Here is a 13,317-nt window from a genome sequence, read left to right as displayed (position 1 = left end):
AACTTGCCAGACACATTGTCATGGTTTTCTTTGGCCCTGCAAGTCAACAAATCACTCATTTTATTTCCTCTTTATATTAGTTGCTTTTTTTTTTCCCTCCATCCTCTTAATCATTTTGTTGTGGTCCTGGCTGACCTGTAGGGAGGGATGAGGCTGTTAAAAGAGTGTTTTTGAATGAACCGCCATAAGAATTTTGGTTGATGGATAGAAGAAAAATCTCCTAGAATATCCAAAATTTAATTCATTTCTGAAAAAATGTTGGTGATATTATCTTCGGTTTTTGTTTTGTTTTGTTTTTTACTCATAACTAGTTGTTTGCTTTTCTGCCACTCCAAGCCCCTCCTCTCTCTCCCACCTCCCAGTAAGTGTCCTTATACCTGGCGACACCTACGGGCATAGGCTGGCACTAGGCTCAGCCGGCCCCTTGCAGTCCGGTCTGGGGCACAGGCGGCTATCTGTTGATTGGTGTGCCTGGTCACTCAGGTCCCCATGAGCCAGGGGAGCGACTGAAAATTGTGTTTTTACAACAGAGATCTATTTTTCGAAAAACCACGATAGGAGTCTACACACAAACATCCACATGAAGTTGCACACACACAAACTGACGACCATGGGAGAAACACAGTGTGCTCCTTCACTCTTACCTGTTCTTCTGTTGAAAGTTCTAAGAATATTAGTATCAGAAAGGTACCTGAATAATAAGGAAAAGAGATGAGCATCCTGATATTCCCGTTATAACTGTTTTTGAATTGTATCTAGGTAGCGGTTACTGAAAGAAACATTTCATAAAGCAGGCTTAAATGTAAAAAATACCTTAATGGATGATGATTTAGTCCAAAATAAAATTGAATGACCTAAGAAGCTATTTTAGTGTTATATTCGAATTAAATAAAGCTCTGAGTTTGTTCTTGTGTTTTTTACACAAAGAGCTAAAATAAATATGATCCCCCCCAAATTTTTAAATAAATGTGATCCCATATAGGGAAATATTCTTCAATTATCTGAACTATTAATAAACGAATTCTCCCTGCGTTTCATAGTGACTGAGGAAAAAAGGAGTCCTCTGCCACATCCATGTGATTGTGCTTGTTCCTGCCTCTTTCCAACGACTGGTTAAGATGTGACCCAAATGAAAAAGTTGGAGAAAAACTCCATGAAATTTATCTAATAGACCCTGATGTTGTTGGCCTGCAATGTATGGCACTGGCTGCCAGGCAGCCAGATGTTGCTCCAAAATGGGAACTAATTCAATAAAAAAGAGAAAGCACTGCATTGACACTGACCCCTCCACGATCACTCAGCAGAATCTGAGTTTCCTCTGCCTCCTCTGGGGTAAATGTCTGCCCCAGAACTTCTCCGGGAGCTGAAGAGTGTCTCCAAGATACAGGACTGAATTAACTTGGCCCCTAATTCAATCGCAGAAGACAGGCTATTTCAAATCAGGTTTAAATTTCTAGACTGTGCCCAACTCAGCACGAGGAGCTTATGGACCTGGCACTATTGTTTCTCCACGACGGGGAGTATTAAATCGCTAAAAAAAGGGGGGAAGCGAGGATAATGGGAAGGCGCAGAGGGCACAGTGCCCATTATATATTCAAGGGAACCAGGCCATAACTAGGGAGCCACACTTCGTAGGCAGTTTGCAATTTTTAGAGAGAAAGTCTTTGTTGTCCCAATTATATTTCTGCATACCAATAAGAGGTAATCAATCTGATAATAAGATAGGAGATTATTTGTAGTCGTTTTTAAAAACAAATGTTTTTTAATGAGTATTTTAGACCACTCAGGATCTGTTTGTCCTAGTTGTTTGGGATTTGATTGCCATACCTTGGGCTTTGCACAAGGAGAAGGAAAAGAAGGAAAGAAAAAAGGAAAGGAAAAGTGGGGAGGAGAGAGGGAGGGATGGAGGAAGGAAGACATGTCTTATCTGAAGCAGGTGGTTGAAAGGTTTAAAATCCAATGAAAGTATTGTGTTATCCATAACACTGGTAAGGAAGACTAAGTCTGTGCTATAAGGATTTCCTGTACTTTAAAAAATGATATATATTTGTAATGAGTTGTAGTTTCTAAAAGTTAGCTGTAGTTTCTTTTCTGCGGTCATTTCCCAGAGTCACAGTCCATGTCGATTGATTTTAAATCAATGCATTGGCTGTATAAATGGCCATTAACTTTAGGAATTTTTTTATAAAAAAGAAGCCAAAACTAAATCTTGGAATAAAGCTTTAACAGCTGACTTCGTCATTACAGTTACTCCAGTGCTACATGCTGAGAAGAAAGATTATAAATATGAAGCACTATAGGTTTTCTTCTTTTTTGCAGTCTATTGTAGAAGACAAAAATGACACCATCATACAGTTACCTAAAAGACTTGACAGGTATTGATTTAAAGCACGATATATCAAGCGGTACTGTAAAAAGGATTTCATGGTCATAAATTTTAATGTCTTCCAATTTTGCACCCTCTCAGTAACTTGTCAATAACAACTCTTCTGTATAAAATATTTGCCTGGTTCCCACATGGCATTAAAGTCTGCTGTACAGTTGTTGGAATAGCTAAGATGTGACGAAAGAGAACTTCACATCTGAGTGCCCATACATTTCTAAAACCTAACATGGATCTTAAATTAGCCTCATTGCCAAAATATAGGCACCGGAGGATGGAGAGCTAGCAGTGATTTCACAGTACTTTAAGTAGTTTGTGTTTTGCTCCTCAAATTATAGTGCATGTACCAAGAAGTTCCCATGAAATCTGGCTTTTTACACATTGGTGTAAATTATGTACATAAATTATGAAATTCAGGGCTAACAATTAGTAGGAAATGACTACCAGAACTGACATCCTTTATTAACAATATTCTAACAACTATTAGATTACTTAAATATAATCTCAATACCTACTACTGAAAAAAGCCCTCTTGTCATCCCTCATGTTATTCGTTCCCAGAAATTATTCCTCAGGTAATTTAAAGAATCTTTATTTATAAAAGTGTTTAACATTGTATTAGTATGCTGACAGAAAAGAATGGAATAGCAATGTGAGGATGTTTTAATTATGCCAATGGAAAGAAAAGATATTATTATATTTATCCACTTAAACTCTTTTACATGAAACACTAAAAATATGTTTTTACAAGCATCATTCCTTTTTTCATTCTAACAGAATAATGGCAAGTAATAGGAACTGACAGCAAGATATAAAACATCAAGGATATAATTCGTACTCTCTAAATGTTAAAATAACTATTTCAAAAGCAAAGCAAATTGATGTACCAACAAATATATTTAGCAGAGTGAATGTTCATTAAGTGTACATTATTTTTAAAGAGCCAATTATGTTCATAACTTTATCACATAGCACAATATAATATCATTATTATAACATTAAATTATGTTGCATTTATTAATGATCTGATTGGATTCCACACTTCCCTGATTGTTAAATTGTTTTTTTAACGACTGCATTATTTCACAAAATCCTATGGCTCTTATCTTTGTATGATGTTTTCATTTAAAATCTTTCAACTATAAAAAGAATCATAAATCTTTTTGGAAGGTATTTCTACAGAGATAAGATTTCTTCTGGGATATGTAGGGAGCTATAAAGAGGGAAATACCCAGTCTTGATTCTATAAGCCAAAAGGGAAAATCTGGGTATATTTTTGGACAGAGAAACTTTAAGTATCTATTTTTAAATTTTTAAATGGAGTAATCCAGAGGCTGCAGTGTTCAACTCTGCCTTCTATTTTACCATACTGAATAAAATATTTTCATTCAAATCCAATTTTCTATTGGGGGTTAGAAATGACACATAAACTATGTTCGTCTAAAAGAAAAAAAATTAAATATACTATTGTAAGACTGTATTTGATAATAATATAGTTGTAATGACTGCATCTGTAAGCTTTATGAAAACCAGCAGACCATTTCTAAGAGAAATCATGGAAAGAGGTATAATTCTATAAAGAAAGCAAAAGATACCTTATAAAATTTGAGAGAATTCTCATTTAATTTTTTCTACTTCAACTAAAAATAATCCCTCTAATTTGCAGACATTATCCTTTAAAGTCCCAGCCAAAGCAGTTATTCAACAAGCTGCCTCGTCAGCCCACCTGTAACTAAAAATAAGAGATTATCTGCCCTAAGGTGGCATTTCTATAGGATCGGAAACACAATTACTTCCATTGTTGTAGTTTTGCTTCTGTGGTTATTCTGGAAAAGCCTGTCTGATTGCAGGTTTTGTTTTGTTTTGTGTTCTCAATAAAAAGTTTTAAATTAGTTATTTAACATACAGTCTATGAGGCCTTCAGGAACCTCGCGCAATAGAAACATTTTGTTTGAACATCTGTTCGTTGTTTCGTGGTTCCGACGTTATTAATCTTCTTGTAGGTAAGCAGGTGATTCACCCTAACCAAATTGCCGTGGTCCAGGAGCAGTTTTCTCCTTCCGCTGAAAAAATTAAGTGGGCTGAAGAACTGATTGCTGCCTTTAAAGAACATCAACAATTAGGAAAGGTAAATGTTTCATTAATGCCTTGGCTGAAAGTAGTGTTGAAAATATTGTCGGGAAGAATGAAACAAATATGTTGTGTGAATGGTTTAAGAAAACTCATTGTATCTGGGGAGGGGGAAAGGGAGGGAACAACATTCACCAGTGAGAAAATTGCTTGAGGTAGATTTGCCCTGCCCATGTTCCTAAATATTTCACTAACTGGCTCTCAAGTCTCTCATTTTATTCTTTTCATAAAATATATTGGCAGCCTTAGAGAAAATAGAAGTCTGTTTAGTTTTTCTCTACAGACTTCTATGCAGCATTCATATGAAAATAATCTTAGATCAAAGTGAGAACAAGTTGTAATGAAATAAACACAGTTTGACTAAATGGTTCTTGTGGAGGAAAGAAATAAATTTCAAGTTATTTTAATTTTGGGGGGGAAAAAGTACAGACATCTCCTCCGGTTTAGTCATCTGAGAGTGGGAGGTTGTATATGTGTTTGTACCGATTTCTGGACCTGAGATTTGGATGGAATGGAAAGCAAATTAACACTGGAGTACGGTTGTTCCTAATTTAGTGCATCATTGAGCCTCGCGTTTCCTGCTCTGTGGGTTTCTGCTATGTAAATATTGCAGTGGTAATGCACAATCTGTCTCCACTTTGTGCCAGTAACACTTAAATTAGGTGTCGCCTGAAGGAAGATTTTATGCTAGTTGCAGCATTGTCAGTTAATTATCTTAAAGGTTATTTGCAATAATACCGTTTGCCTCTTTTTAAGAGGATAGGAGGGAAAGTTACATTTATAAATCTATCCTAGAGGTAATCTCTAAACTCAGCCCCGTAACTTCCAGAAGGAGTAAAGTTTTGATACCTACAATGCAAAATTACTTAGGAGAAAGAATATTGAAAATTTATTACAGTTCTGAATATTAACCATTCCCCCCTGCAAAAGAAAAGAAAGAAAAAAGAAAAACTGGTTTTTAGTGGTGAACCTGAACCTGTGACATCCATGTGAGACATGTCCCTTGCACTTTTCACTGGCGGCAAGGACACTTGAAAAATCCCAGGACTTGCCAAAATGGGTAACAATATTAAATGGGTCATTCCCTAAGGAAGTCCATGTTCAACCTATGCGGGCACACTCACACACCAGCAGGCTCATCTTTGCACAAACTCACACTTAATATCCAAAGGCAGAATATGTTACATTGGAAATATCCAATTTGGACTTATACCAATTTCATGATAAACAGCATCCTTCCATTTCCCATCAACAGTGGCCATCAGAAAAGTAATGCATTTCATAGAAACAGTATTTTAAGTTGACCTTGTGTTTAATGTCCATTTTTGTGTCTTAACCCCAAATCAAGATTCCCATGAATAAATCCAGATATTCACCTAGAATGAAGAGCCATGGATTCCCATGCACACGTGCAAATAACTCCATCCACCCCCTTCTCTCGCATACCTGCCCACGCACACCCACACTGAATGCTCTGTACCTCTGCTATGAGCCTTGTGCCAGCTGAGGACATAAACACTTCCTGGTGAAATAGGAAACTGGGGCAACATGTAAACCGTTGAAAGGAGAGAGCAGAGTTCCAGTCTGGACCAGCACTGTGTCTATGACCCATCCCAGCTGGGTTTCACACTGGGTAGCATCAAAGGAGGCCAGTTGGTATTGTAAGCAGACAGGGGTGTGGGAGAGGTTACCCTGAATTTCAGTAGCCAACAAACAGAAGTCAAACCAGAAACACGTGTTTTTCTTAGCATTTACGTTTTTGAATGAGGAAAATGACCCTTTCCCATTGTATCTTGAAAATTGTTGTTCCTTGGGGAAATGCTCCCAAAGTTGCCATACCTTTTGATGATGGCAACTTAAATGTTCAATTCTGGACTTTTTTTAAATAAGAAATGCCCTCTTGTTGGGGCATAAGCTCTCACAACAGTGTGGCAGGATGGCTTTTCTTAACATAGAACCATAGAAATTAGAGCAGAGGGGAGACTAACTATTAGGTAATTTCTTCCCTGCCCCATTTGTGGAGGTTTGTTTCCTACAGCAAATTCTCCTGGTGTTTTGTCCAGCAAGGTTGAAATGATTCAAGTAATGGGGCTTCCAGTAGGGACATATGGTTATTTTATCCAGTTAGCATGTTTCTTTCACTTTGCCTATAAACTGGCCGGTCACAGAAATTGGATCTGCAGGTAGGTGACTCTGGATCTTGAGGGGATCTTGGGGTTTAAATAATGTGGGTTCTGTTTGTAAAGATTTTGTGTAAATGGGTTGCACAATTGTATAAAGTGTTGCTTCCAACAAACATCTAGTCTGTTTTATGTCAAATGTGAATCACTGATGAACACATGAACCCTTAGATATTTTGTCCAAAGCGCAGATGACTCTCTCAAAGATAGGAAACTGGTGGTTTGTGTCCTAGTGTGACAGTCATAAATTTCCAAAAGACCTTTTTCCTCCCTCTGATGAAAATTTCATTCAAGTAATGCTTTTATGTAGAAATGACCCAAGAAGGAAAAATTATGTATCTTTGCTTTTCTCTACTTCTTCCTGCTCTCATCTTAAATTATATCCTGCCCAAACACCAAAGGTATAGCTGAAGTTCACAGTTAGTGCTGAGCCATTTGTGTTCTCTACAGTAATAATCATTACTATTATTCAAACATAAAAGCTCTACCTTTTCTTCCTGTCCTCTCCAAATGGCAAAATTCATGGGACTACTTCGACCATGAGCAGATAAATTATTGGGGATCAGACTTTGGTATCACAGAATTTGGGGGATGTTTATTTTAATTAAAAGTCCTAAGGAAATAGTTTGATATCCTTAGTATAATGTTGGTTGACAATCACTTCACATTAAAAGAAATAACAATCAGCTCATATCATCTGTCCCTGTTTGGCAGGCAGTGATTCTTGTGGCTGCTTTGTTTCAGGAAACTGAAAGGTATTTTCAGGCTAAAAAATTTTGCCTGGCACAGTAGTCCAGTGACAGTAATCAGAGTTAGGGCTAGAGACTGACACTGGGGATTCTAGGTTATCTTATTAACATCTGCTGGAAAAAGTTTAGACATTATAAGTAATCTCTGCTCCTATGTTAATTCCCAGAAACTAAAGTGTCTTCAGTGTAGCCGACATCAGCTGTAAGGTCTCAATCCACAATACTAATCAAACTGACTTTCTTCCATCCTTCCAGAAAAATGTATTTTGAGATCCAACCTGCATACCATTAATTGTTTTAGTTTCAAATTATTTGGTAAAATGCTTTAGCCGGGATAAATCATTTCCACATGATTTGTTTTAAATTTATAAAGGATTTTCTTAAAAGTTAATTCCATTTTTATGTCTTTTTTATAATAATGGTGATTCCATTAATATTGGGAAATTATTCATTCAAAATGAATTTAATATGCTTATTAAAGTAATATGATTTCAATAATTCTTTTTTATCAATAAAGAATTTTGTATAGTATAAAAATTGGATACTTGAAAACATCTGAAGCAAATAATCATTTATATTAATTGATATCAATAGAAATAATTTTATATAAACAAATACATATAGCATACATGTTTATACAACATATAAACATTCAAGTATGTATGATAACATATATTTGCTCAAATCTATATTATGAACTTAGTGCTAAAGTTTTTAATCTTTCCGTGTTCATCACTTCTTAGGCAAAAATGACAGCTAAAGGAAACAGTTGCTTTTTTAAAACAGTCACTAATCACAGGAAATCTTAATATAGGAATTTACCATTTCTTTCCAAATGGAGACTCTAACAGAAAAATGTGAAGGAATAGCACAATGTGTTATGTGTGTCAAATTTTTAAAGATACTTTGCTAGAATATTCATATTTTGAAGTATCTGGCTACAAATACGGCTTTGCTTCATTTTCAGTTTTCCGAACATTCTCTTTGATTCATATAATGGATGTGCGTGCTTTGTTTGGTTTTGGAAGGATTTTGTTTAGCTTTTTCAATATTTCTCCTTTGTTATAGCTTCACAAGTCGGCTAAAGCCTGAGGAAGGGGAAGTGTTCATCTTTCAATTCTGGGTTCAATTAACAATCCCAAATGTCAAAAACAAGGTCACTACCTGACCTAACAACTGTAAATATCACAGATAGCCAACACTCTCATTTCACTCCGGAGAGAAAAACAGTGCAAGCTGATAAGTTCACATTAATAAGCACATCTTCTACTGGAATATAAACTGGAAACGTATCTCTTAAGAAAGAAAGAAAAAGGAAAGTAAGAGTTTTCTTCCTTATGTAAGTCTCTCCATCTAGAAACTTTACAAACAGTAACGCATCCCTCCTCCCAACATATTGAAAGTAGATCATTTTCATAGGTGTCTGATTGCCGCTCGCACACCTTTCATTTCTGTTTCCAAATGCAGGGTTTTACAAAAGAAATACTGCCTGGTCCAGATGGCCTTCTAGAAGGCTCCCTGAGAGAACTCAGGAGAAGTTTCTCTAGCCAAAAATATTGTTTCCGCTTATTCAAGTGCCAGAAATCCCACTGCCACTCTTTCACGCAGATCGAATAAACCATCTAAAGATGTGGTTGCTGTCTTTGTCAACTGAAAGGGTTGATTCCCCTATTAGACGACAGTGTATCCTCCCACACCCATCCAGCCCACCACCCACAGCATTCCCTCTGGATTTATGAGCAGGAACACAAAAATCAGAGCTGAGAGGTTTGTAGTGAAAATGAAAGATAAAGGGACATAACTCAATTTTTGAGATTCTTAGTAATTGCACTTTTCCCTTTATTTCCCTGTTCATTTAACATTTTCAGAAAGATCGGCCGTAATTTTGACTTTTAAAAGTCCAGTTCTTAGGAAAGCTGAGTCTGCCAATGATGACTTTAAGATTGGATGGATTAACACAAAATTGCAAAATTTTAAACATTTAAAACAAAGTAATGAAATGCTACAAAGTATTGAAATCATATCATATCTTATTTCACTTTTTTTTTTTTTTTTTTAGTGGCAAATGGCTGATTTGGTATTTATTAGAGGATAAGAGTGTTTTTAATAGGCCGGGTGCAGTGGCTCATGCCTGTAATCCCAGCATTTTGGGAGGCCGAGGCGGGCAGATCACAAGGTCAGGAGTTTGAGACCAGCCTGGCCAGCATAGTGAAAACCTGTCTCTACCAAAAATACAAAAAATTAGCTGGGCATGGTGGTGGGCGCCTTAATCCCAGCTGCTTGGGAGGCTGAGGCAGGAGAATCACTTGAACCCGGGAAGCAAAGGTTGCAGTGAGCAAAGATCGCGCCACTGCAATCCAGCCTGGGTGAAAAACAAGACTCTGTCTCAAAAAAAAAAAAAAAAAAAAAAGTATTTTTACTGAGGGTTAAATTGGATAATGTTTTAAATTGGTTGTTTTTTCCTTAATTTATAACACATTCTTAAGGATATTTTAATCAAAATATTCTTTATCCAGGTTTATATTTTTCAGAGTTTTATTTGCTCAGTTTTAATTTTAAAGATGTCATTATTTTAGCTGGATGAAATCTCAGAAATCTTTTAGTCAGATGCCTTCAGTTTATGACTTAATGCACTGAAACCCAGCAAGGCTTCAGAAGCTGCCCAGTGTCACTCATGGCCAAGGTGGAGAGAGGGCTGCGAGCAGAATTCAGGGCTTAGTTTGTAAGTAAAGATATGAAATATCATAAATGTGGCTTCAGTTGAATTACAGTGAATACCCACACTCATGACCAAAACGAGATAGAGCCTTAAATGCACTCAGTCACAATCAAAGTCTGGATTTGGGTAGTTCCAGTGTATGTCTTTTCTTGAGGATAAGCAGAAACCAATGAGGAAAGAGAGAAACCAGGGTCTCCACGTGCCTTTCCCCACACGCCTCCCTGCTCAGTGCTGCCCTGCCCTCATCCCCCAGCCCTGCCCCAGGAAGCCTTCTAGGCTCTGTTCACTGAAAACTCCACTTCATATTATTAGTTATCAGTCGTTCAGTCTCCCAACATAGAATGGAAACTCCCAGAGCAAGCCTGGGGAGCCTTTGACAGAGAGGCCATATCTACTCCAGAGCCCAGTGTCATCTCAAGGACATCAAAGGACAAGTCCTCAGAGTCACACTCTCAGTTACACCTGTGCTCACACACACCCCATGGCGTTCAGTGCCTATGACAGCAAGATCCAAGTGATGGCCAGGGGAGGATCATTTTGTTTCTTGGACACCTTTCCCTCTTTCCTCTTCCTGTATTTCTCCCTCTAAGGATGGATGAGTCTGTGTGTGTATCTTTCTGTTCCACGCTCATTTTCCTTGCCCTGAATTCTCTGTTTCCCCTTTTGGTTTACATCTTTTTCTTTCTCACCACATCATCTCCACACCCCACACCATCCCTCGCCTTCTCTCCTGTAGCTAATTACAATAGAGACTTTCAGAGCATTGTTTTATTTTGTTGTTGTTGTATTAATTAAATAATTTTGTAATTCTTTTTTTTTTTTTTTTTTTTTTGTGACAGTGTCTCGCTCTGTCACCCAAGCTAGAGTGCAATGGCACAATCTCAGCTCATGCAACCTCCGCCTCTGGGTTCAAGTGCTTCTCCTGCCTCAGCCTCCTGAGTAGCTGGAATTACAGGTGCGCAACATGCCTGGCTAATTTTTGTATTTTTAGTAGAGACAGCGTTTCACCATTTTGGTCAGGCTGGTCTCAAACTCCTGACCTCATGATCTGCCCGCCTCGGCCTCCCAAAGTACTGGGATTACAGGCGGAAGTCACCGCGCCTGGCCCAGAATTTTGTAGTTCTTTTTATATTGAATTTTATTAAAAATATAAAGCAACCATTTCCATAATTCTCTCTTTTTTTCCACTTTAGGTCAGTGGGCCTCAAAAAAAAAAAAAAAGGTGAGGCAATTTCTTACCACTACCCTAGGGAATAAAGAATTCTCTGGCCGGGCGCGGTGGCTCAAGCCTGTAATCCCAGCACTTTGGGAGGCCGAGACGGGTGGATCACGAGGTCAGGAGATCAAGACCATCCTGGCTAACACTGTGAAACCCCGTCTCTACTAAAAAATACAAAAAAAAAAAAACTAGCCGGGCGAGGTGGCAGGCGCCTGTAGGCCCAGCTACTCGGGAGGCTGAGGCAGGAGAATGGCGTGAACCCGGGAGGCGGAGCTTGCAGTGAGCTGAGATCCGGCCACTGCACTCCAGCCTGGGCGACAGAGCGAGACTCCATCTCAAAAAAAAAAACAAAAAAGAATTCTCTCTACTGTAGCATGCACCTCCCTGCAGCATCTTGGGCAGAAATAGGTACACGAAACACGTTTAGTAAACACTGTTTAGCTAACTGGTTTTCAAATTCCTGACAATGCTAAAAAAATTTATTAGATGTACTTTTAACAGTATATATGACATACTTCTGCTACCTTCTAGAAAAATCGAAAGAAGACGTTTCCATCAATTATTTCATCAGTTGTTATTCATCAATTGTACTTTGAAAAAATGTGCCAGTATTTTAGTAAATCTTTCAGTCTCTTCTAGTTAATGTTAACTCATTAAATCTGTGTTCCAAAGAAAGAATAAGCCTGCCATGTATGAAATAGAGGAATTTTAGCATTATTGGTCTTAGCTACAAACTGCTATAAGTGGCATTCATTGTCTGCTTTTCTCATGGGCAACAGAAGCTTAAATTCGATGTCATAAATATTTTTAAACAAAGACATTTAAACATTTGGCCTGTTACACATTTGTCTTGGTTTTAAAAATAATTTTTAAAAATCTTTGAACAAAATTTCCGGTTTCAAAAAGAAATCTGAAATGGAGGTGATAGTAGCAGAACGCTACACAATTACTAAAAAATCAACAAATTATACACTTACAATGGGTGAATTTTATGGTATGCAAATCATACCTCAATAAAGCCACTTTAAAAACTGAGAAAATTAAGCACAAAACCTAATTTGATGGCAAATGTGTTAACTCCCTTAGATTTTGATACGCTTATAAATCCAATTGTTTTCACCTCAATACATAGCTTTCTACATAGCATACTTGGCTTTATTTTTCCAGATTTCCTTGTGAAAAGATATCGAAAACAAAGACTTGCGTACTCTTGCCTGATTATTCTGCCTGAATATTTTTAAAGAGAAATCTTGCCCTCTACATGTTTAGGCCCCGAGGAAAGTTTTAAAAATAGAAGGCTACCGTGGTCTCTCTGATCAGTTTTTAAAGTAAGCATGGCTCTGGTCCGTGGAGACCCAGACCTGGGCAAGTAGATGATTCGGGATGGTCATATATTCAGATAACTGGCACACACGTGCACCTCAGCTCTCCTCGCTGCTGTTTGGCCGCCTCTACCTTTCCTGCCCTGCTCCTGCCAAATCCATCTTCCAAGCCTTCTACTGCTTCTTCTTCCCCATCGCACCCCCGACTTCCTGGAATTCTTGGTAAAGTCCCAAATTAGTCTTACCAAGAACAACACACAAATCTTTCTATTTTCTAGCTCCATCTTTCCATTTATTTAGCTAAAGCTAAATAATTTCACTCTTCCTTTGTAAAAAGCAAAATGTTAATGCTGTCCATTCATTTTGCATCCACTCAATTTCCACATTCCAAGAAACGTCCCCCCTTTTGAACAAATGTGTCTATCCATCATCTTTGCTATACCTCTTCCTTTTCTGGTCCATCATCTGCTGAAAGAACTGTGTCCTGTGTTTCAGTACCTCCTCCTCAGTGTAAGCCAAGCTCTGGACTTCAGATCATCTGCATTTGATTAGCATCTGTCCTCTGCTGATATTCTAAGTTTTTAAAATTTTCTAAATTTATTTGTTTTCCTCCTG

At 37.7% G+C, this 13,317-nt stretch overlaps 1 protein-coding gene and 1 long non-coding RNA gene across 8 annotated transcripts in view; one reads left to right on the top strand and one right to left on the bottom strand.

Moving 5' to 3' along the window:
- The window catches only part of LOC139359058 (uncharacterized), a 126,075-nt gene that overhangs the window by 33,039 nt on the left and 79,719 nt on the right, over positions 1-13,317 (bottom strand). The window lies entirely within an intron of this gene.
- The window catches only part of LOC105477862 (citramalyl-CoA lyase), a 313,469-nt gene that overhangs the window by 253,168 nt on the left and 46,984 nt on the right, over positions 1-13,317 (top strand). For all 6 annotated transcript variants that reach the window (XR_011614622.1, XM_071081078.1, XM_011734752.3 and 3 more), the window contains exon 7: positions 4,387-4,511. Coding sequence is in view for 5 of the 6 variants with exons in the window: in XM_071081078.1 (XP_070937179.1) it covers positions 4,387-4,511 (125 nt within the window). In the remaining variant the exon portion in view is untranslated. The remainder of the gene's footprint in view (positions 1-4,386; positions 4,512-13,317) is intronic.

The sequence above is a fragment of the Macaca nemestrina genome, chromosome 16, assembly GCF_043159975.1.
Source record: "Macaca nemestrina isolate mMacNem1 chromosome 16, mMacNem.hap1, whole genome shotgun sequence".
In the NCBI taxonomy this organism is placed as follows: domain Eukaryota; kingdom Metazoa; phylum Chordata; class Mammalia; order Primates; family Cercopithecidae; genus Macaca; species Macaca nemestrina.
This window is presented reverse-complemented; position numbering and strand designations above follow the sequence as displayed.